This window comes from Hoplias malabaricus, chromosome 3, assembly GCF_029633855.1.
Source record: "Hoplias malabaricus isolate fHopMal1 chromosome 3, fHopMal1.hap1, whole genome shotgun sequence".
Lineage (NCBI taxonomy): Eukaryota > Metazoa > Chordata > Actinopteri > Characiformes > Erythrinidae > Hoplias > Hoplias malabaricus.
Window position 1 is genome coordinate 77358863 of NC_089802.1, and position 21616 is coordinate 77380478.

Consider the following 21616-nt stretch of genomic DNA (forward strand, 5'->3'; position numbering starts at 1 on the left):
TGATTCAGTATGGGGAAATATATGTTTTGCAAAAATTGCTTAATGTAAACATGAATAGCTGAAAACACGAAAAGTCGCTGTGTTGTGAAGCTACATGTTTTTTCTCTGTGTTTCTACTTTTAATCAATGCACTCAAGGCCAATTAATTCAGTTGCTTTACCCCTCTGCTGTGTGATGGCAGGGGCAGCTGGGTTATTTATAGTTTAAAATATTTCCAAGCATGACATAATATGAGATATGAGGTTCTATTTACACAGTCAAGACCAAAGACCAAACCACTGCAGTGATCTTAATATTTATTTTAAAAGTATGGTCTGTTAATCAGAAAATTACAAACAGGTGAAGTTGCCCCTCTTACCCCTAAAGCTTTGGGTTCTCCTCTGAGGAACCACTGCAGGGGGCTGTTACTGGGGGTGTTCTGTCTGGGTTGAGTTGTTGTTTCTGGCGGAAATACATGGGTCACGACGGTGTAGCCAGGCCCAGTGTTGTTGAGGGGTAGAGCAGGGGCGGACATCTTTAACTCCAGTTGATTTACTCACCTGAGAAAACGTGTAAATCACTCTCAGTACAAGGGAATGCACCTGGCAGCTAAAACATTACAGCATTTATTTTTAAAACTCCAGCACATAACCACTACGTGAGTGTCACTTCAGCGCTGAGGATGATCCAACAATTAAATAATACTCCACCTGTTCTGAGGGGGCCCTGAGAATTAAAAATCAGGTAGAAAGCGGGCTAAAGATGTAAACAGAGTAACAGATAGACTACAGTCTTTAATATTTGAACAGCAGAGTGTTTCTGTGTGGTCAGTGGAGCTGAAAGAGTGGATGGTGAATGTAGAAACAAGAAGATGGTCATCAAGTAAATCAGACCTTGTAAACATATGAAGTAAAAGCCTTATTTTTCTCATTCATGTTTCTCACACACTGTCACTCAGAGAAAAAGTACAATAGAGATACATTATTGTGACCAAAGGTAAAAACAATGTAAGTGTATTTTTAAAGGTACAGCAGTGGTGTTATGACCAGTGGTGTTCCCTAAAGGTTCATTACATTCTGTTCTCCGGAAGAAGAGGGGGATATTTGTACCATTTCATTACAGAACTGTAATAAAAACAAATAAAAAATGAAATCAACACAACTATAAAATCGCAATTATAATAGAATAAGGCACCCCAGCTAGCAAGGTAGATCTGGGCCAATTCTGGCTCAGGCTCGGCACTGTCGGCTGGCAGCTGTCTCTGCGTGAACGTGGCATGCTGCGTCTGGCCCAAATTTGGCTGCACGTGAATTGGTGAATTATTTTTGTATTTTAAGCGTTTTGTTATATGGCCTTAGTGTAGTACATACATTACATATTTTAAAGAAAAGTCTAAATGTAAATGGCAGTTCTTAGGGTGTAAAAGCAATTTTTTTTTGAAAAACAGTATTTGAATGTTAATTGGATTTAGGAAATCATGACACTGCCAATTTCAAACTTCAATGCCAGTTACAAATGTATTTTTTCTTTATTGATTTTTATCTACTGTTTGTATACATTGCAATTGCTGTATGTTTACATTGTTTCAAGGCTGTATGAAAAGCACACTTACTGATATTACATTGTCAGATATATTGTCACTGTGGTGGTACCCTCAATTGTACATATTTGTACATTTAATTAGGGAACATAGTTATATTAAAATTGTAGATTTTAAAATGTGTTGATTTGATACACCCTGTTTCATCTCCAGGACTTTTATTATGTTTTTGGTTATATGACATTTCTATAATGAAATACTACAAACATGTATCTCTCCCTCTGGAGGAGAGAATGCAATGCACCTTTAAGGAACAAAACTGGACGTTTAAACACTTGTACCTTCAGTGACCAATAATGCACCTTTTATTTGAGAGTGTAAGTTAATAATAAAGCAGTAATTTCACAATGAACCTGATTCTAACCTTTTCTGAGTGAAGGGAGGGAATACTATAGTGGTGGGGTGGGGTTGGGTTGTTTGTGTGTGTGTGTGTGTGTGTGTGTGTGTGTGTTGGGGGGTGCGGTGTATAGAAATAACTTATTAAACCGATAATGAGCCAGATCTGGGCCGAGTCTGGCACTATTGGCGTGCTTCTGGCTCAGACTCGGCCGTGGTCCGGTTATCGCGATGGTTTGCCGGACTAGGGCCGAGTCATTTGAGCCGCGCCTTAGCCACAACATTCCGATGAGTCTGGGCGAGAGTTTCCCAGACTCGGGCCAGAGCTATCGGCCACAATGACGACTCCGCTTGCCGACATCGGACAGAGTGTTATTGTTCCGCCGATACAATTTTGCTAGTTGGGACAGTTATGTTCCTTACCTAAAGTTACTGAATATGTTCCATTGAGGGCACCAGCAGAGAGATCTTTTTTCTGACCGTGAGGAAAAGAGACATAATCATATAAATAAACAGACTGTTACCAGCACTGTGGTGATCACATAGGAATGCCTCTGCTTTAAAACAACACTCAAAATCATCTCAAAGAAAGAGAAGGACTAAACCCGGTTAAAACTGAAGGATAGTTAAAAACACAGGGTTTAGTTCTCAGTAAATTCTGAGCGTTTCTATCGGTCCATTTCTGGTGAAAGACTGAGAGAGGGTAAAGAACAGCTGCTGCTCTGAAATGACGGGACAGTGGAGATACATCTGTGTTCAAGTAAGAACGAAGTGTAAAAGAGAGGAAGAGAAAAGCTGGCTCTGGATTTACCTGAAATGAAGCGCTGTTGTTGTGTTGTTGTCTAAAGGACTCCTGTAAAACCCCTGCTGTCTGTTATGAAGAGTGGGTTTCAGAGGGAGGAGGGGTTACACTCGCTATTGTTCCCTCTGTGTTTCAATCCTCGATTAATGATGTCCTCCAAGACGTTAAGCAGGTTTTTCACAGCTTACATTGATCTACACCCAGTTTTCAAACTCATGTACAACTCATCATGAAAATTAGAACGGGGAGGCAATCTAGGCTGGAGTTTTGTGTGGTTTGAGCATGCATGGAACTGAGCCCCCCGTTAGAATTGTGAAAAGAGAAGGGGGGCGGGGAGATGGGGCCAAGGTAGGAGTGACTTGTATATTATGGCAATGACGTGAGGTTGAAGGGAATATAAAGTCCTGGGGGGAGGAGTTTTGGGCATGATCCAACTCCCAAACTTCAGTTATTATATTGATTGAATGTCTTTAGTGTTATTGCACCAGTACAACAAAACTGAAAAAAAGTGCAATGCTTTCTTAAAGTAGAAAGATTAACACAGACACTGGACATTTAACACTAAACACTTATATAACACTAAACAAAAAAAAAAAAAACATTTATAAATCAGTGCACTGCTCATCCACATTCAGCAATTGTGCATTGTTAAGTGCAATAATGCCTCTAGCATAAAAACTGTTTTTTAGTCTGCTTGTTCTGGCCCTTAATGCCCTGTAACGTCTGCCGGAGGGTAGCAGCTCAAAAAGGCAGTGTCCAGGATGGTATGGGTCCCTGAGAATATTTTGTGCCTTCCTGATGCAACAAGTAATTTACAAGTCCTCCACGGATGGGAGAGGGCAGTCAATGATCTTCTGAGCTATGATGATGACCCTCTGGAGCATTTTCCTCTCTGCTGTTGTGCAGTTGGAAAACCACACACACATACAGTAGGTCAGAATGCTTTCAATAGAGCAGTGGTCGAAGGATACCAGGAGTTTCTGTGTTAGTTGGTTGTTCCTGAGCACTCTCAGAAAATACAGTCTCTGCTGTGCCTTCTTTACAGCTGCTGTTGTATTAATGCTCCATGTCAGATCATCCTTGATGTTAATGCCAAGAAAGTGAATGTTGGACACCCTCCATGACTCCAGCAATTCAGGTTTACAGTTTACATCATATTTCAGGGCAGCTTTTATAGAACTTATCTGTATTTCTGTAAGTTAACATCCAGTTATCATCCTCAGTCAAGTGAACAATGTGAAAGAGCAAAACAAATACCTTCACATATTTTACAGACTTTATTTCCAGGACAAACAACATGACTGATCACAGTCTTTACTCTGTGCAGAGGTAGCACCGAACTCTCTCATCAGTTCCACCACTGAACTCACATCCATAAAATGTATATTCAGCTATTAACCCTACTATTGCGGATGTGTGAGTGAAACTGTCCAAATGTAGAGTATGTGAATGACTGGGTGAGTTCATGCTGCTCTGTGATGGACTGTGGTCTTCTTCAGGGTGGGTTGCTGCATTGTGCCCAGTGACTCTGGCTGGGATTCTGACCCTCTGTGAAGCTGAACAGCATGAAGCAATTATGGAAGATGAATGAATGAATAAACAAACATACGAAGAAGGTTCAACACTGTACAAATGACCTCATGTGAATTCAAGGATCAAAGAATTATTTATTATTAATTGGCTATATGTCCAGGACACAGAAGAATTGAGATAATATAAACAAAAAAAATGAAGAAACAAAATTATGAATATATTCTTGCACCCAATGATTCCGGGTAGGCTCTGGACCCACCGCGACCCTGTATTGCACTGTAAAAAAGAATTTTTTTTACAGACATTAACCATAAAAAATTACAGATGTTTTTCTGTTTTTTTCTGTAAAAAGAAAATATACAGTTGAAATACAGGAAAATCACCTTTTTAAATTTACTGTAAAATCACAGTGGAAGTCTATTTTTAGAGTACTAGAATCCTCTATTTTATAACAGAACTGTACAGGTTTTTAAGGGTTTTAAGTGTTAATATAAAAGTTATCAGTGTAAAAAAACAGTAATTGGTGGAAAAACACAAACCAATAATGTATTATTACGTACTCTGTGTGTTTATTTAAAGATACAGAAAATAATAATAAACACATCATAAAACCAAGAGAAAATCAGTTTAACAGAACTGTCCTATGAAATTACTTTCAGTACATACTGAAAACTTGTAACAGTTTAACTATTACTGTTGTAATATCAAATTTACTTGCAAATGTTTAGTAAAATCTACTTGACATCAAATGTAACATTTGAAAATATTAAGTAAATCTTACTTTATTCTATTCAACTTATTTATAAAATAAATATTTCAGACTCATCAAAATATTAAGTAAAGCTTGTCAGTGTATGTTACGAACCACTCGCGCTCCAACTCTCCTGAGTATTAATTTGTTACACCTGCACCTCATCAGCCACACCCCGTTTGCAGCATTTAAGTTTCCTCTCTCCTCTCTCTTCCTTATGAAGTATTGCCCCTATCATGAGATTAGCTAACCTGTCAATTTGTCTTCTCTGCCTTCTGGTGTTTCGACCTCTGTTTTTCCCCTCAGGACCCGTCTCTCGCCTAGCCCTTTGGATAATCTCTGGATTCTGCCTTCCCGGTGTGACCCACGCTTTCCCTGACTACGCTTACTGGAATAAACCCGTCTGGACCGTTCACGTCTCTACGATTCACTTAGTTCTAACCTTAAATAAAACTCCTGCAATTGGATCCTTGAGTTTCTCTGTGTTTTTTGGGACGTTACAGAATACTTCACCTTTAAAAATGGATCCAGTCGGCTCGCCTCGCTCGACAGGACGCTACTGTCACTCAGCTCCAGGAAACCATTCAAGGACTCGTTAACCCTACCCAAGCTCAACCTGCTTCTATTTCAACCACCATCTCTGGAGCGAACTCTCCTCATGTTCCGGTAGCTTTATCAGAGAGGTATGACGGTTCTCCCGACCGTTGTAAAAATTTCTTGATGCAATGTTCGATGTATTTTAATTACAATACCTCTCAGTTTGTCACCGAGGAACAGCATGTCCATTTCATGCTGTCCCTCCTCAATGGAGAAGCCGGGGCTTGGAGAACGGCACTCTGGGACAGTGGGGATTCCTCTCTCCAATCGATTTCAGCATTTGTCACTCTGTTTAAGGCTTTGACCACCCAGCTGACAGCAAGGACCCTGGCACACGCCTATATGAGATTCAGCAAGGTAAACGTACAGTAGCCGCATATGCAAGGGAATTCCGCACCATTGCCGCCGGGAGTGGGTGGAGCAACCAAGCCTTGAAAACAATGTTCCGCTGAGGGCTTTCTAGGGAGCTACAACTTGAACTTGCTTGCCGTGGGGATATTAGCTCCCTCTCCGAATTCATCCAAATTGCGATCAACGTAGACAACCTGAAACGCACGCATCAACCAAGCGGTAGGAACCAAGAACCTCGGCCACTGCCTCTAACTACAACCACCTCAGTTCAGGGTTTCTCGGAGGACACTACCGAACCCATGCAGCTGGGTTGATTCCCCCTGTCCGTGCAGGAATGTGCCAGACGCCTGTCAGAGGGACTATGCCTGTATTGTGGGGGAAAGGATCACTTTTGGGATCAATCTCCTCTACGTCCCAACCAATTAAGAAACCACCCTCATCGCGTTACTCAAGTAAGGTTATCCTTCCTATTAAATCTCATAAATCAACAGCTTAATTTACCTGTACTTTTTGCGTTGGCCAGTGTCTCAGCCAGGGTGTCTCTGTCTGCTCTTATAGATTCAGGAGTAGCAGATAATTTCTTAGACATCAATTTAGCCCATCAATTAGAGCTCCCTAACATTCCTGTTCGTATTGTACTGTTGGTTCCCTAGTCATTTCGTGTCTTTTGCTATGTACCGAGTCTTGTTGTTTTCCTCTGTCCAAGTTAAAGTCTAGTCGAGTCATGTCATTTTGTTCAGTTTCCCAGTCGTATTGTTTCACCTTTGTTTGTTCCTGTTCATGTCCTGTTGTTTCTCTCCAGTCCAAGTCCTGTCGTTTAGTTTAAATTTCTAGTATTGTTGTTTCCTCTGTTGTCTGTCTTGGTTTTGGTATATCGTTTGTTAAATTAAATGTCACCGTGTTTTAGCAAATGTGTCCGCCTCTGTCAGTCCGCCCCGTGATCCGTGACAGGTAGGTTTAGTTCATCAGGAAAAAATACAGTTCCTCTTACTACCTATCCCTCATGATCCTATCATATTAGGCTTCCCCTGGCTCTTGAAAAATAACCCCCACATCTGCTGGGCTACCCGGGAATTAACCTCATGGAGTTCTTTCTGTGTTCAACACTGCATCAAGTTACCCCTCTGGTCTACTTCCATTGAAAGTCCTGAGAATCAAGTTTTAGAAGCTATCCCACATCCCTACCAGGCATACAATGATGTGTTTAGCAAATCCAAGGCAACTCACCTACCACCCCATCGGTCATGGGATTGTGCTATTAAACTTCTACCAAGGGCGCCTTTACCCTGACATGCTAAAGCCTACCCCTTATCCCGTCCTGAAGACAGTGCTATGGAGAAATACGTGGAAGAAGCATTACACCATGGTTTCATACGGCCTTCTAATTCTCCTGTAGCAGCAGGTTGTTTTTTTTTTTTGTTGAAAAAAAGAATGGCGGTCTCTGACCATGTATTGACTACAGGGCCTTAAATGACATCACAGTGAATTTCGCCTACCCACTTCCTCTCATGTCTGTCTTTCATGAAGAGTTTAAAAGGAGCAACTATTTTTACTAAACTTGATTTAAGAAGTGCATACAATCTCATTCGGATTCGAGCTGGAGATGAATGGAAAACTGCCTTTATCACCTCCAGGGGGCACTATGAGTACTTGGTTATCCCCTATGGTTTAACTAATAGTCCTTCTGTTTTTCAGGCCTTCATGGATGAGATCTTTCGTGACATGATTGGGAGGAGCGTCCTGGCTTACATTGATGATATTTTAATCTATTCTCATTCCGTCCCAGAACATATCGAACATGTGAAAGCAGTTCTCTCCCAGTTACGCGAACACCACCTGTATGTTAAGGCAGAAAAATGTGCGTTTCACAAAAATATCATAACCTTCCTGGGATACACCATAACTCCAGGTTATATAGCTATGAACACTGACAAGGTATCCACTATTACCTCCTGGCCTATACCTACCACTAAGAAGGAGTGTGGACAAATCCGTCCTGCGCATTCTTTGATGCAAATAATTGGAACAGAAGAGATTGACACAGAGATTGAATGAACAATCAAAACAGTTTTATTAAACAGAATTCTGGAGAGCACAGTACATAAAATACAACCTAGCCTAATACCTCTTGTGCTCCGAAGATCTCGCTTTCTGACTCCTCTTCTTATACTATGTTCTGTCTGACTCTTAAGCAAGGTGTCTATTTGTGATTGGACCTCAATTTGTGCACAGCACCATGGCTAGGCGGTTGCTGTGCGTTTAACTGTTAATCTGTCTGGATATGTAAGTGTTATTGAACATTCTGTTTTGCTTCAGCTGATCCATCTGATAAGGAGTGCGTTAATGTTTGTTGCTGCTTTTCTTACTCATATTGCCTAAGCTTTGCAAGATTGCTCAAGATTAACTGTCTGCATATGCAGATCATATTGATTGCTATGAACCCCTGACCTTCCTGTTTTGACTACTGTCCTTGCAGGGTTATTTTAAGGTCAAGTCCATACCTTGCCAAGCATAGTAATTATTAATAATATTTTCCACAGGGGTTACAATGATTTTTGGGCTTCGCTAATTTCTTTAGGCGGTTTATTCATAACTTTGGGTCCTTAGCTGCTCCCCTCTCAGATCTACTCAAGCAACATTCCAAACAAACTTACCTGGACATCTAGCGCTGACATGGCATTTGAGCATCTGAAGAAGGCATTCTCCTCTGCCCCTGTTCTCCACCAACCCGATCCCGACCTACCATTCATGCTGGAAGTGGATGCTTCTGAGGTGGGCACAGGAGCCATCCGCTTACAACGGTCAGGTAACCCCCATAAGTTACATCCCTTTGCTTTCTTTTCTAAGAAACTACTGCCTGCAGAGATAAACTATGATGTTGGTGACCGAGAACTCCTAGCCATAAAATTGGCTTTGGAACAATGGAGACATTGGCTAGAGGGAGCCCAACATCCATTCGTTTTTTACACAGACCATAAGAATCTGGAGTATCTGAAAGCGGCAAAAAGGTTGAAACCCCGACAAGTCTCAGTATCTTTTCATCCAGGCTCTAAGAATCTGAAGGCTGACACCCTTTCCCGCATTTATGACAAGGGAGTTCCCAACCCTGAACCGGCTCCCATCTTACCAGCCAGGTGTTTCTTAGCCCCCATTAGATGGGGTTTTCAAGAGGAGATCGAGGAGGCTCTACAAGAAGACCCCAGCCCTCCAGACTGTCCTCAAGGTAAACAATATCTTCCTGCCATGCTACGGGGAAATGTGATACAATGGGCACATACAGCTTTGGGCACAGGTCACCCAGGGGTTACTCGGACCACACAACTTATCACTAGGAAGTTTTGGTGTAAGTTCATGAGAGATGATATTCGGGAATACGTTTTAGCCTGCCCTGTTTGCGCCCAATCTCACACCCCCCGATCGCTACCGGTAGGAGAGCTTTACCCGTTACCAATTCCTGGTTGACCCTGGACACATCTCGCTATGGACTTCATCACAGATCTTGCCGAGTCTGAAGGTAATACCACTATCATGGTAGTCACTGACCATTTCTCAAAAATGTGCTGTCTAATCCCTTTCCCTCATCTACCCACAGCTACAGAAACAGCTGAGGCCATATTTTCCTTAGTTTTCAGAATCTTTGGTCTGCCTTCTTTTGTCTTATTGGAATTTATGATTTTACTCTGGCTTTTAATGTAATTTCCTTTTCTGTAAAGCACTTTGAATTGCTTCTGTATGAAAGGTGCTCTATAAATAAACTTGCCTTGCCTTGCCTGAAGAAATAATATCTTGAGTGTGGCAACAGTTTTGTAAGGAATTAGGGATAACAATCTGTTGTCCTCAGGAAATCACCCACAATCTAATGGAGAAGTTGAGCACATGAACCAAGAAGTAAGCCGCTTTCTCCGCCAATATTGCACTTCCCAGAGTGACTGGAGTAAATACCTCCCATGGGCTGAATATGCTAGAAATTCACTCACTCACACAGCAACTAACCTTACTCCTTTCCAGTGTGTATATGGTTACCAACCAGCCTTGTCCCCATGGGATAATACACCCACGGACATCCCAGCACTGGATGCGTGGTTTCGCAATAGTGGCATGATGAGTGGATGAGTGGTTTCGCAATAGTGGCAATGAGTGGTTTCACCTTCTCCCATGTCCACCTAAGATGAGCATTCCAAACTCGGCAGGACTATGCCAACCATCGCCGTATTCCACCCTGGTCAGCGGGTCTGTTTATCCACACGCCACATGAATCTCAGACTACCTTGTAAGAAACTCTGTACATTGGCCCTTTCAAGGTACTTCGACGGGTCAACCCGGTGTCTTACTGGCTACAACTACCACCCCGATATAAAATGAATCCTACCTTCCATGTCTCCTTATTGAAACCTGTTTTCTACTGTCCTGTTTCTGCAGCTGGAACCTGTCTCCGCATACATAGTACGGACATTACTGGACTCCCTCAGACGAAGTGGACACCTCCAATACCTCATGGACTGGGAGGGTTATGGCCCAGAGGAGCAATGCTGGGTACCTGCTGGGGATATCCTGGACCCTGCACTCATCGACAACTTTCATGCAGATCACCCAGACCGTCCAGCTCCTAGAAGGCGAGGTAAACCAATTAGGGGAGGGCATTCCAGGGCGTTTGGAGCCGCCCATCAGGAGGAGGGTACTGTTATGAACCACTCGCGCTCCAACTCTCCTGAGTATTAATTAGTTACACCTGCACCTCATCAACCACACCCCGTTTGCAGCCTTTAAGTTTCCTCTCTCCTCTCTCTTCCTTGCGAAGTATTGCCCCTATCATGAGATTAACTAACCTGTCAATTTGTCTTCTCTGCCTTCTGGTGTTTCGACCTCTGTTTTTCCCCTCAGGACCCGTCTCTCGCCTAGCCCCTCGGATAATCTCTGGACTCTGCCTCCCCGGTGTGACCCATGCTTTTCCTGACTACGTTTACTGGAATAAACCCCGTCTGGACCATTCACATCTCTACGATTCACTTAGTTCTAAGCTTAAATAAAACTCCTGTAATTGGATTCTTGAGTTTCTCTGTGTTTTTTGGGACGTTACAGTGTTTTATGAATTAAGTAGATTTTATTATATTCTATTTGATATTTTAGTTTATATCAAGTTGTATTACTGACAATTATGATGTAAATTATGATAATTTTCATTTGATGAATGTTACCAAATAATAATTGTCCGTATCATATCACAAAACACAATCACAATGACGTGGGAAAGTCTGAAAACAAGTATTTAATGGTTCATTCAATAATGTTTCTGATCCAATTAACCATCTACATTCATTCATTGTCTGTCATCACTTATCTAGTTCACGGTGGCAGTGAGTCCAGAGCTTAACCGGAATCATTGGGTGCAAGGCGGGAACACGTCCTGGAGGGGGCGCCAGTCCTTCACAGAATGACACACATTCACTCAAAACTTTTCTGAGTCACAAATCCTCCTACCAATGTGTGTTTTTGGACTGTGGGAGGAAACCGGAGCACCCAGAAGAAACCCATGCAGACACAGGGAGAACACACCAACACAGACAGTCACCAATTCAACCATTTTAATCAAGGAATTTCCTGTTTCCTTCAAGGTTCAAGGGCAGAAGGTGGTGGGACGGGAGCCCAAAAAATAAATAAATAAAATTAATTTAAAATGATTCAGTTGACAAATTAATAGCAGCAAGACTGGCATTAACCAACAAAACATGCATACCCTCTCTAATATAGATCCTAATTCTTCTGTTATTTTTACTCTTAACAAAAGAAAACCATATGAGTGAAGGTCCTCAAGTGCTTGCAGCTCTGTAAAACAATGGCCACCATGAAGTTAAACTATTAATATCACTGCAGTATACAAGGCTAGCTATATTTTAGACTTTTAGCATCATTAACAATCAATGTCTCTTAAATAAATCATCAAATCTATGTCTGTATCTCACCCACCCACTTCCATCCCTATGCAATGTTCTTGTCCCAAAATACTATACTGTATCAAAGGTCAAATGTCTTTGTTAGTAAATAATTTTGTGTCAATATTATCTCACTCAAAGACAAATCTACAGCATCACATATGAAATGGTGCCTTTCAAATAGTCAGTTAAAACCTTACATTCCTCAGACAATATCCAAGAGTCTTTTGAAGAGGCAAAACTGAGGACAGCAAGTCTGTGTCTGCACAATGGCATCTGAAGGTTCATCCAAAGAGTGGAAGTTCATTAAAAGAGAATCCAACCAAACAATGTTTGCACAAGTGGTTGTGTAATTTTAAATAATTTTGACGTGTTTTTTAATGTATTTTTTGAGAAATCCTCTAAAATTAATCTCTATTTTCATATATATAAATATGAAAATATTGCTTATAGCTGCACTTTAATAACATTAACCCTAATGTACTCTTTGTTTGGGTTACTTTATGACAGACTACAAAATTCATATTCAGGCTGCCTTATAAATGTTAAGATGAATTAATTGTGTTTTATGGAGCTGTCATGACAGGATCTCCATTTGTATTAGAATTTTGAATTCATTACAATAGATATTTTGGGGAGTCGACTCCACTTCCCTAACGTCATTTACTTATTTCTCACGTTTCACTGTGTAGTGGCGCCGCTCGGTGGGCTCTTTTCTTTAAAATAGGTGATAAATTGCAAAATTAGCTCAGTTATTTTATTGAATTATATTTTTTACCGAATAAACCCGTAAACAATAGAAAATTATGTCGGCAAGCAGTTCTGTGTAGTGATTGGACAAACTCGTCATTACCTGGACTGAGTCACAGTCTGTTCAGCCAATGAATGCCCGAAAATCACTTGTTTGAATCTGAGCGCCAGCTCCACCTGGAAACATCACGTTCATTTACTCACAGTTCAGCCAATGAATACCCAAAAATCATTTGTTTGAATCTGAAACACAGGATACTGCACAGAAGTTTGCTCAGAGACGCTGCTCATGCCATGTTTTAATGCTCAGCATCAACTAAAAGTAATGTTCTACTTTTATTTCTTTCTAGATAACTGCTGTTTTGCTGGGAGTAAAACACTAGGGGTTGGACATAATTAAAGTTTATAAATTATTAAAAGAAAAAAAAAACTGGCCCACTCAGCCTCAGACAAAAGTAACTCTTAAATAACTTCACCAAAAAAGAAACAGATACTGAAGGCAATAATTTATTGTTTTTAGCATTCAATATTGCCTCATGACAGCTTTAAAAGCTTCTTAGAAAACAGGATAAAGCTTCAGGGGGACCACAGGCCAAAATAACAAACAATGACTAAAAATAAACCAATTCCACTAACTAAACTTACAGAAAAGAAAATACAAATAGCTGCCCTGTCTACTTTCACCAAAAACAAAGCATAAACAAAATGGCAGGTCTCCCTTACATATCCTGTTTAAAATACAACAACCACAGAATACAACATCAAAAGAACTTTGGTCTGACACTGTTGGGCAGCCAACTGAAGCAAAGGATTGGCTTGGACAGAAGAAAAGGAGCAGCTCCCCAACTCCAGAACAATGGTCCTTTTTAAATCTCCCGCCATCAGAGCCAGCCAATGAGAAGTGAAGCATGTGGGTGGAGCAACAGGCAGCAAATCAGCCCCAAGAGCATTCACCTAAAATGTCCAACAAAGAGAAAGAAAAACAAACACTCCAAAATAACACGGGACGTAACACCCCCACCACCAAATTTTAACATACCATGTTATTTTAAAATTTTAAACACGAGAAAGAGCATCAGCTAATACATTCTCTGACCCTTTTTTATAACAAATCTCCAGATTGAATTCCTGAACAATAAGTGCCCACCTCATAACTCGTTGATTTGAGTTTTTCATTCGAGAGAGAAAAATCAACGGATTATGATCAGTGTACACAACAAGTGGCCATGAATTAGATCCAACATAGACCTCAAAATTTTGTAACACCAACAACAATGCCAATGCCTCCTTTTCTATAGTGCTGTAGATAAGCTGATATTTTAAAAACCTTTTGGAATAATAGCACACTGGATGGTCGATACCACTTAAATCCTCTTGCAGAAGAACAGCACCAGCACAGGTTACACTAGCATCCACATCCAGCTTGAATGGTCGTGTAAAATCTGGAGCAGAGAGCACAGGAGCATTACATAGCAATGTTTTCACAGATTCAAAAGCATGTTGGCAGACATTAGACCAAACGAATTCACAAGAGAAAATTAGTTAGAGGTAAAACAACATCAGAAAAGTTCCTGCAGAAACCATTTCTTATAATCAGTGCAAAAACGCACCGTGCCTAAAATAATGCAGGATATGATTGGATGAATGCAACAATATCTCTCTGAAAATCTTCAGGTAGATGAGACAAAAATGAACCCATCTGACAAATATGACAAGATCTACAATATTGTGCCACATCAGATTTTAATCCTGGCCAAAAAAATGACGCAAAATACAGTTGTAAGTTTTTGTTATCCCTAAATGACCAGCACAATTGTGATCATGAGCCAGAGTTATAACATGCTTGCGGAATTTATGAGGAACAAGTAACTGGTAAACTGATCCCCATTCCGAATTACTCAAAACTGTTGGGATCCATTTACGCATTAACAACTCACAATCCCAAAAGTAGGCTTCTGATTTTTTTAGACAAACCTTCCTTTATTGCTGCAGTTCTGCAGCGAGCAAGGGAGGAATCATTTTGCTGTTCTATAAAAAACTGCTCTCTCATATTCCGGCGGCGGGCACACAGATGCAGCGGCTCACGGCTCTCCTTACTCGTGTACTATTTTGTGCATTTTTGTGTGTTGTTTCAGTATGTTGTACGTCGTCTACAAACTCTTACAAACATTACAACTGTGGGGACTTACTGAACATCAGTTTTCAATAGGAAATGACCATCTGTAGCGATTTTCATCACACTCACAACATCCCAGACGAGATAGCGAGACCAGCAGGGTCTCCGTGGATTGTTATCGGGTCTGGAAAGCGATGCAGACGGTGATGCAAGAGGAAACAAAAACGGGGCTGCAGGGCTGGACGGCTGTTTAAGCTAAGGAAACAGCCACTCAAACAACCGCTACCAAGCCTCTATCTCTCAAATGCCAGATCCATGATACACAAAATGGACGATTTAGAATTACAACTAGATGGAAATCGCCTTGTTCGAGACTGTTGCGTGATTATCATTACAGAGTCATGGCTACATGCTCAGATCCCCGATGCTTCAGTGCAGCTAGCAGGCCGCAAACTACACAGATGGGACAGGAACAGCAACGCTGGAAAGAACAGAGGCGGGGGGCTCTGCATCTATGTGCACGAAGGTTGGTGCAACAGTAGGACTGTACTGGTCAGACACTGTTCTCCTGACTTAGAGTTCATGTCGGTGAGATGCAGACCATTTTACCTGCCCAGGGAGCTAACTGTAGTTATCATTACTGCAGTCTACATTCCACTGGATGCTAACACAAAAATAGCTCTTAATCTGCTGCTAAATGCCATTAATAACCATTCGCGTGCCTATCCAAATGGCATTCACATCATTGCGGGGGACTTTAACAAGGCAAATCTCAAAACTGTGCTGGCAAAATTCTCCCAACATGTGAAATGCCCAACAAGAGGGGCAAAAACTCTGGACCATGTATATTCCAACATCAAGAGTGCTTACAGAGCCATACCCCTCCCCCACTTGGGCCAGTCAGACCACCTCTCTCTGTTTCTTATCCCCGCATACACCACCCACATCTGACAAACAAAGCCCAAATAGATCACCATTAACACCTGGCCTGACAATTCCCTAGCCACACTACAGGACTGCTTTGAGCAAATACAGTGGGAAGTCTTCCACCATGAAGACCTGGCGACATTCACAGACACTGTGCTGTCTTACATCAGACACTGCATGGATAAGGTCACTGTGGAAAATCAATCCAGGTACATCCAAACCAAAAACCATGGATGACTAACCAAGTCCGCATGCTCCTCCAAGCCCGTGACGCGGCCTTCAGATCGGGCGACAGAGCACTATATAGTACCACTCGTGCTAACCTGAGGAGAGGCATCAGAATCGCCAAAGCAGAGCACAAGAGGACAACAGAGGAGCAGCTAAACAACCCTCGTCAGGTTTGGCAGAGCATCCAGTCCATCACCAATTACAAAGGCTGTGCTACGGCATCCGGTGACTCAGATGTGGCACTGGCGGAGGAACTGAAGTGCTTCTATGCCCGCTTTGAGACCCAGGCACAGCTTTTAACTACAACACCACCCACCCTCCCACTACAACCCCTTCTCTCTCTGGCTCCCCCCACTCATTATTGCAGCTGAGGATGTGAGGCGGGCACTTCGTGCTGTGAAACCCAGGATGGCTACAGGCCCGGATGGTGTACCAGGGAAGGTGCTTAAGGCATGTGCTGACCAGCTAGCACAGGTCTTCACTAATATCTTCAACCTGTCACTGAAGCAAGCCGTCATCCCAGCCTGCTTGAAATCAGCCACCATTATCCCAGTCCCCAAAAAATCACCCACGACCAGTCTCAATGACTTTCGCTCGGTAGCACTCACCCCAGTCATCACCAAGTGCTTTGAGAAACTGGTTCTAAAACACATCAGAGCATGTCTCTCCCCTACTGTAGACCCATGTCAGTTTGCATACCAGACTAAAAGATCTACAGAAGACGCAAAAGCTTTTTGATCCTCAAGTTAGTCAATCTGGGGCTCCCACCATTAACCTGCTACTGGATCAAAGACTTTCTGACCAACCGACCCTAGCAGGTGAAACTGGGATGTCACTTCTCTTCCGTCCGTACCATCAGCACCGGCTCCCCCCAAGGATGTGTTTTAAGCCCACTTCTCTATTCACTCTACACATCCGACTGCAGTCCTGCCCACCCAGAGAACATGAAATTTGCTGATGACACAACGGTGGTGGGACTGATAATAGGGGGAGATGAGACAACCTACAGAGATGAGGCCCTGAAACTTGGTGAGAGGAGTGCAGCTAACAACCTGGCACTGAACATCACTAAGACTAAAGAACTCATCCTGGACTTCCGGTGGAACAGGACTGCTCCTGCCCCCTTACACATGAATGGTGAATGTGTGGAGCAAGTGGAATCTTTCAAATCCCTTGAAGTTCACATCTCCGCAGACCTGTCTTGGACAGTCAACACCTCTGCACTGGTTAAGAAGGCCCAGCAGCGGCTTCATTTCCTGAGGGTGCTCAGGAAGGAGCCACTACACACGTGCCTGCTGGTGACCTTCTACCGCTCCACCATAGAGAGCCTACTGACCTATGCTGTGTCAGTGTGGCACTCCAGCTGCACAGAGGCTGACAGAAAGAGGCTGCAGAGGGTGACCGATACTGCAGGAAAAATCATTGGCTGTTCTCTGCCTTCCATAAACTCCATCTACAATTCTCACTGTCTCAGTAGGGCCAGGAACATTCTGAAAGGTAACACCCATCCTGGCTTCCACCTCCTTAACCTGTTGCCTTCTGGTAGGTGCTACAGGTCCATATCGGCCAAAACAAACAGACTCAGGGACAGCTTCTTTCCCAAAGCCATCACGCTGCTAAATGGGAATCTGCACTAACTGACATTTACAGTGTGTCATCTGGTTTGTCTGTCCTGCTTGTCTATAGGGTACTTATATGTTTCTATAGTTTTTATTAGATAGTTCTAACATTTCTATTTAAATATTGCACTGTGGGCACTTTTTTTAAGGAGCGGCTTCCAGTTTCGTTGTACTATGTATACTGTGTATTCTGTGTATAATGACAATAAAAGCTTTCTATTTCTATTTCTATTTCAACTGATAGTGACAGATCAGATTCAGCACTACTAAAAGCAGAGCGCATTGGATCCATGTTAGTACTATGGGCAGTATGCAACTGAGGCTTAACCACAGACGCATGGAGTTCTCCTGAAGAAACACAAGCAGAGTTATTGTTTGCAAGTAATCTCTCATTAAAATTATCAACAGGGGAAATAAGAGGTCATCAGAGAGGTCAATCACATCCCCAAACTTACGAGATTGGGCCCGTGTTACGACACAAGCTGAAAAAACAGATGGAAATTCCGGAGCTAAATCAGAGTTTTGTTTTTCAGCCAAGGGCACCAATACAGGGTCATCAATAACCTCAGGAAAAGGCAACACTTTTTCACCAGCCAAATCATTACCAAGTATAAAGTCAACCCCCTTCACAGGCAGCTGAGAACGAACAGCGACTTTAACAAATCGCGTCATCAACTTTGATTGCACATGTATATTATGTAATGGAGCCCTCACAACACCTAGTTCAATACCTTGAACCAACACATCTGAGCCACAAGGAGTAACATTAGATGGGGGAAAAATATTCTCAAGAACAAAGGATTGAGCTGCACCTGTATGCCTTAAAATGCTTACTTGGTATTGGTCTTCCTCCTGACCAGTAAGTGAAACAGTTCCCTTCAAAACAAAAGGTTCATATACAGAGTCAATATCTGGTCTGTCCACAGCTGGAACACTAGTAACCTGAGCAAAACCTACTGACTTTGAATACTGTTCCTTAGAAACCCGACTTTTCTTTTTCAAAGCTGGACAAGTGGCAATGAGGTGCCCAAACTGATGACAATAAAAACATTCACCATTTTCATACCGAGGCAACGAGTTAGAACTTTTAACACTAGGTACATTTCGCTCTGGACTAAAACGAGATTTTTCTCCATGAAGAGACGAAACAAAAGTGCTCTTATGTGTTAAAACAAATTCATCACTACACACTGCAGCTTGAGCTACAGTTGAGACCTTCTGTTCATTTAAATGAACCATGACTTTATCTGGTAATGAATTCTTAAAATCCTCCAACAACACAAGTTCACGGAGCTGCTCATATTTTGTCACCTTGCTGGCTTGAAGCCATTTATCAAAAAGGTTAGCTTTCTCACGAGCAAACTCTAAAAATGTCTGATTGGCAGTTTTTAAGTGTGCACGAAATTTCTGACAATAAGCCTCAGGCACTAATTCATGTGCTCTCAAAACAGTTGCCTTTAACATATCATAATCAGGACTATCCTCAAGGGATAATGAAGAACAGACTTCTTGAGCTTTCCCAAGCAGTTTACACTGCAGCAAAAGCGGCCATACTTCCTTTGGCCAACGCAGGGCAGCAGCAATGCGCTCAAATGTGCCAAAATACGAGTTTACTTCTGTTTCTCTAAAAGTAGGAACCAAACGAATCTGCTTACTAATATCAAAGTCACTAGGGCTGGCTATGGAATGTACAGTGGGAGAAGAGACCGAATCTTGGGGCGAAGACACAGAGCTCTGCATCGGTGGTGATAATGAAACCTGTGACACAGGAGGAACTACTCTCGCACCACGAGCATCTTCACTCTCCCGTTCATACTGCCTAATGTGCAAGAGCTGTGTTTCATGCTCTTGGTGTTTAATTTGAAGATCCAGCTCTTTTAACCTAATAGCTAAATTCAGTTCTTCCTTACTTAAGCCAATGAGTGAGTGCAAGTCAGGAACCTCCTCAGATTCTAAACTAGGTTCCAAATTACTTCTTTCATCAGAGACAACCCCAGCTGAAATTAATCCCTTCTGCAAAACATCCCTTAATACCTGCATAGTAGCTGATTTAGGGACAGGAATATCATGAAAAATCTGCAATTATAAACAAATCAGACTTGTGGCAAGTAACAAAACCTGCATAGAAGAGTTTTGCCAAAATGCCTCACTACTAAAGTCCATGATACCAAACTAACGACAGCCAAACACTCCCCCACCACAAAAAAACTGCCAACCAGAATAAAACAGATAATTTACCAGCAAGGGACAGAACCAAAAACAAAAGCGCAAAAGCGGACAAGCCTCCAATTTATTACGTCCACTAGGGGTTGGACATAATAAAAGTTTATAAATTATTAAAAAAAAAAAATGTCCCACTCAGCCTCAGACCAAAGTAACTCTTAAATAACTTCACCAAAAAAGAAACAGATACTGAAGGCAATAATTTATTGTTTTTAGGGTTCAATATTGCCTCATGACAGCTTTCAAAGCTTCTTAGAAAACAGGTTAAAGCTTCAGGGGGACCACAGGCCAAAATAACAAACAATGACTAAAAATAAACCAATTCCACTAACTAAACTTACAGAAAAGAAAATACAAATAGCTGCCCTGTCTACTCTCACCAAAAACAGGGCCCAAAAGCATAAACAAAATGGCAGGTCTCCCTTACAAATCCTGTTTAAAATTCAACAACCACAGAATACAACATCAAAAGAACTTATGTCTGACACTGTTGGGCAGTCAGCTGAAGCAAAGGATCGGCTTGGACAGAAGAAAAGGAGCGGCTCCCCAACTCCAGAAAAATGGTCCTTTTTAAATCTCCCGCCATCAGAGCCAGCCAATGAGAAGTGAAGCATGTGGGTGGAGCAACAGGCAGCAAATCAGCCCCAAGAGCATTCACCTAAAATCTCCAACAAAGAGAAAGAAAAACAAACACTCCAAAATAACACGAGACGTAACAGTTGTATGCAGTTAGTAGCATTCTGACATCAAGCTAATGTATGAGACATTGCTTTACAATAGTTTTGGCCTAAATTTATTTTTATATTAATTGAAAAATGTATTTAATATCAGACCACTTCAGTGGCTTAACATTACTTTATACCACTACAATGTAACTATGCAAAATTAAAAATCAGTCGAAATTCCCTTTAATGTAATTCTGCATGTTTTATGTTTAGTGTTGGCAGACAATATCAAACCTTAAATAGTTTGAAGTTTTGAGATGATTTATTGTGTAACGTTAACAAAATGATTTAGCAGTAAACAGTAAAAGTGGAATATGGTAACAATGTAACAGGGATATCCTTGTGAAATGTGTATAGCTTTTTGACATCTTTTGGGGAACCATACTTAAATACATTTTTAACACCACCCCTCCCTCCTGTCATTTCTGTCCCTGGTTTGTAAGGAAAAACCCTGTTTAACCCAGTCATCAGGAATGAACTTCGCTTGGTTCCCACGCTTTCTAAATATTCTTACAAGCAAGGGGATGTCATCAAGATATGTTGGTTTTTGGTTGTGTTCACACACATAAGAATATGGATTATGGCTTAGGAATGTGATATAGCAGTGTTTTAAGCGTGATCTGCCAATGTAGTAGGATTCAGTCTAACCTGGTCTGAAATAATTGAAAAACAAAATTATCTACCTGATTTTCTTGATTTTTGGCTAACCTGCAGCTTAAGGTTTTACTAGATATTTGCAGAGCTGATTAGCATATGGGTCTACATGACTACCAGGTCACATAGCAAATAGAAATCAAGAAAAAGGGGTCAGAAAGAAAGGTTTAAACAGCTATTCAGATAAAGCTCAGTAAAAACAGTAAGACTTAGCTGTATTTCATACATGGCCCACACACTGTAAAGTGAGCATATATTTAAAAGTTAGGGAATTAATGTGGATAAATTAACATGTATAAATTTTTGTCAAGCAAATTTGTGTTACAAGACAACCAGAATAAAGCTGAAAGCAGGTGGTGCCATCAATACAAGGTAGAAGGAGAAAGATAAAGAGAGAGAGAGAGAGAGAGAGAAAAGCCAAACTGAGTAAAGGGAAGTGTGAATCTATTTTCACACATATACACATACACAGGATTAGTTTGATTACACTACGAA

The 21616-nt window shown here is 41.5% G+C and overlaps 1 protein-coding gene across 3 annotated transcripts in view; it reads right to left on the bottom strand.

The window, feature by feature from the left end:
* The window catches only part of LOC136691777 (membrane-spanning 4-domains subfamily A member 4A-like), a 38410-nt gene extending 35397 nt beyond the window's left edge, over nt 1-3013 (bottom strand). For 2 of the 3 annotated variants that reach the window (XM_066664553.1, XM_066664549.1), the window contains exons 1-2: nt 2727-3013; nt 359-539 (exon numbers count right to left, since the gene is read on the bottom strand). In XM_066664553.1, coding sequence (XP_066520650.1) covers nt 359-514 — 156 coding nt within the window. In that variant the 5' untranslated portion in view covers nt 515-539; nt 2727-3013. Of the gene's footprint in view, nt 1-358; nt 540-2338; nt 2391-2726 lie in introns of those variants that run through there. The other variant, XM_066664550.1, reaches the window with a different exon arrangement.
* Nucleotides 3014-21616: the final 18603 nt, after the last annotated feature.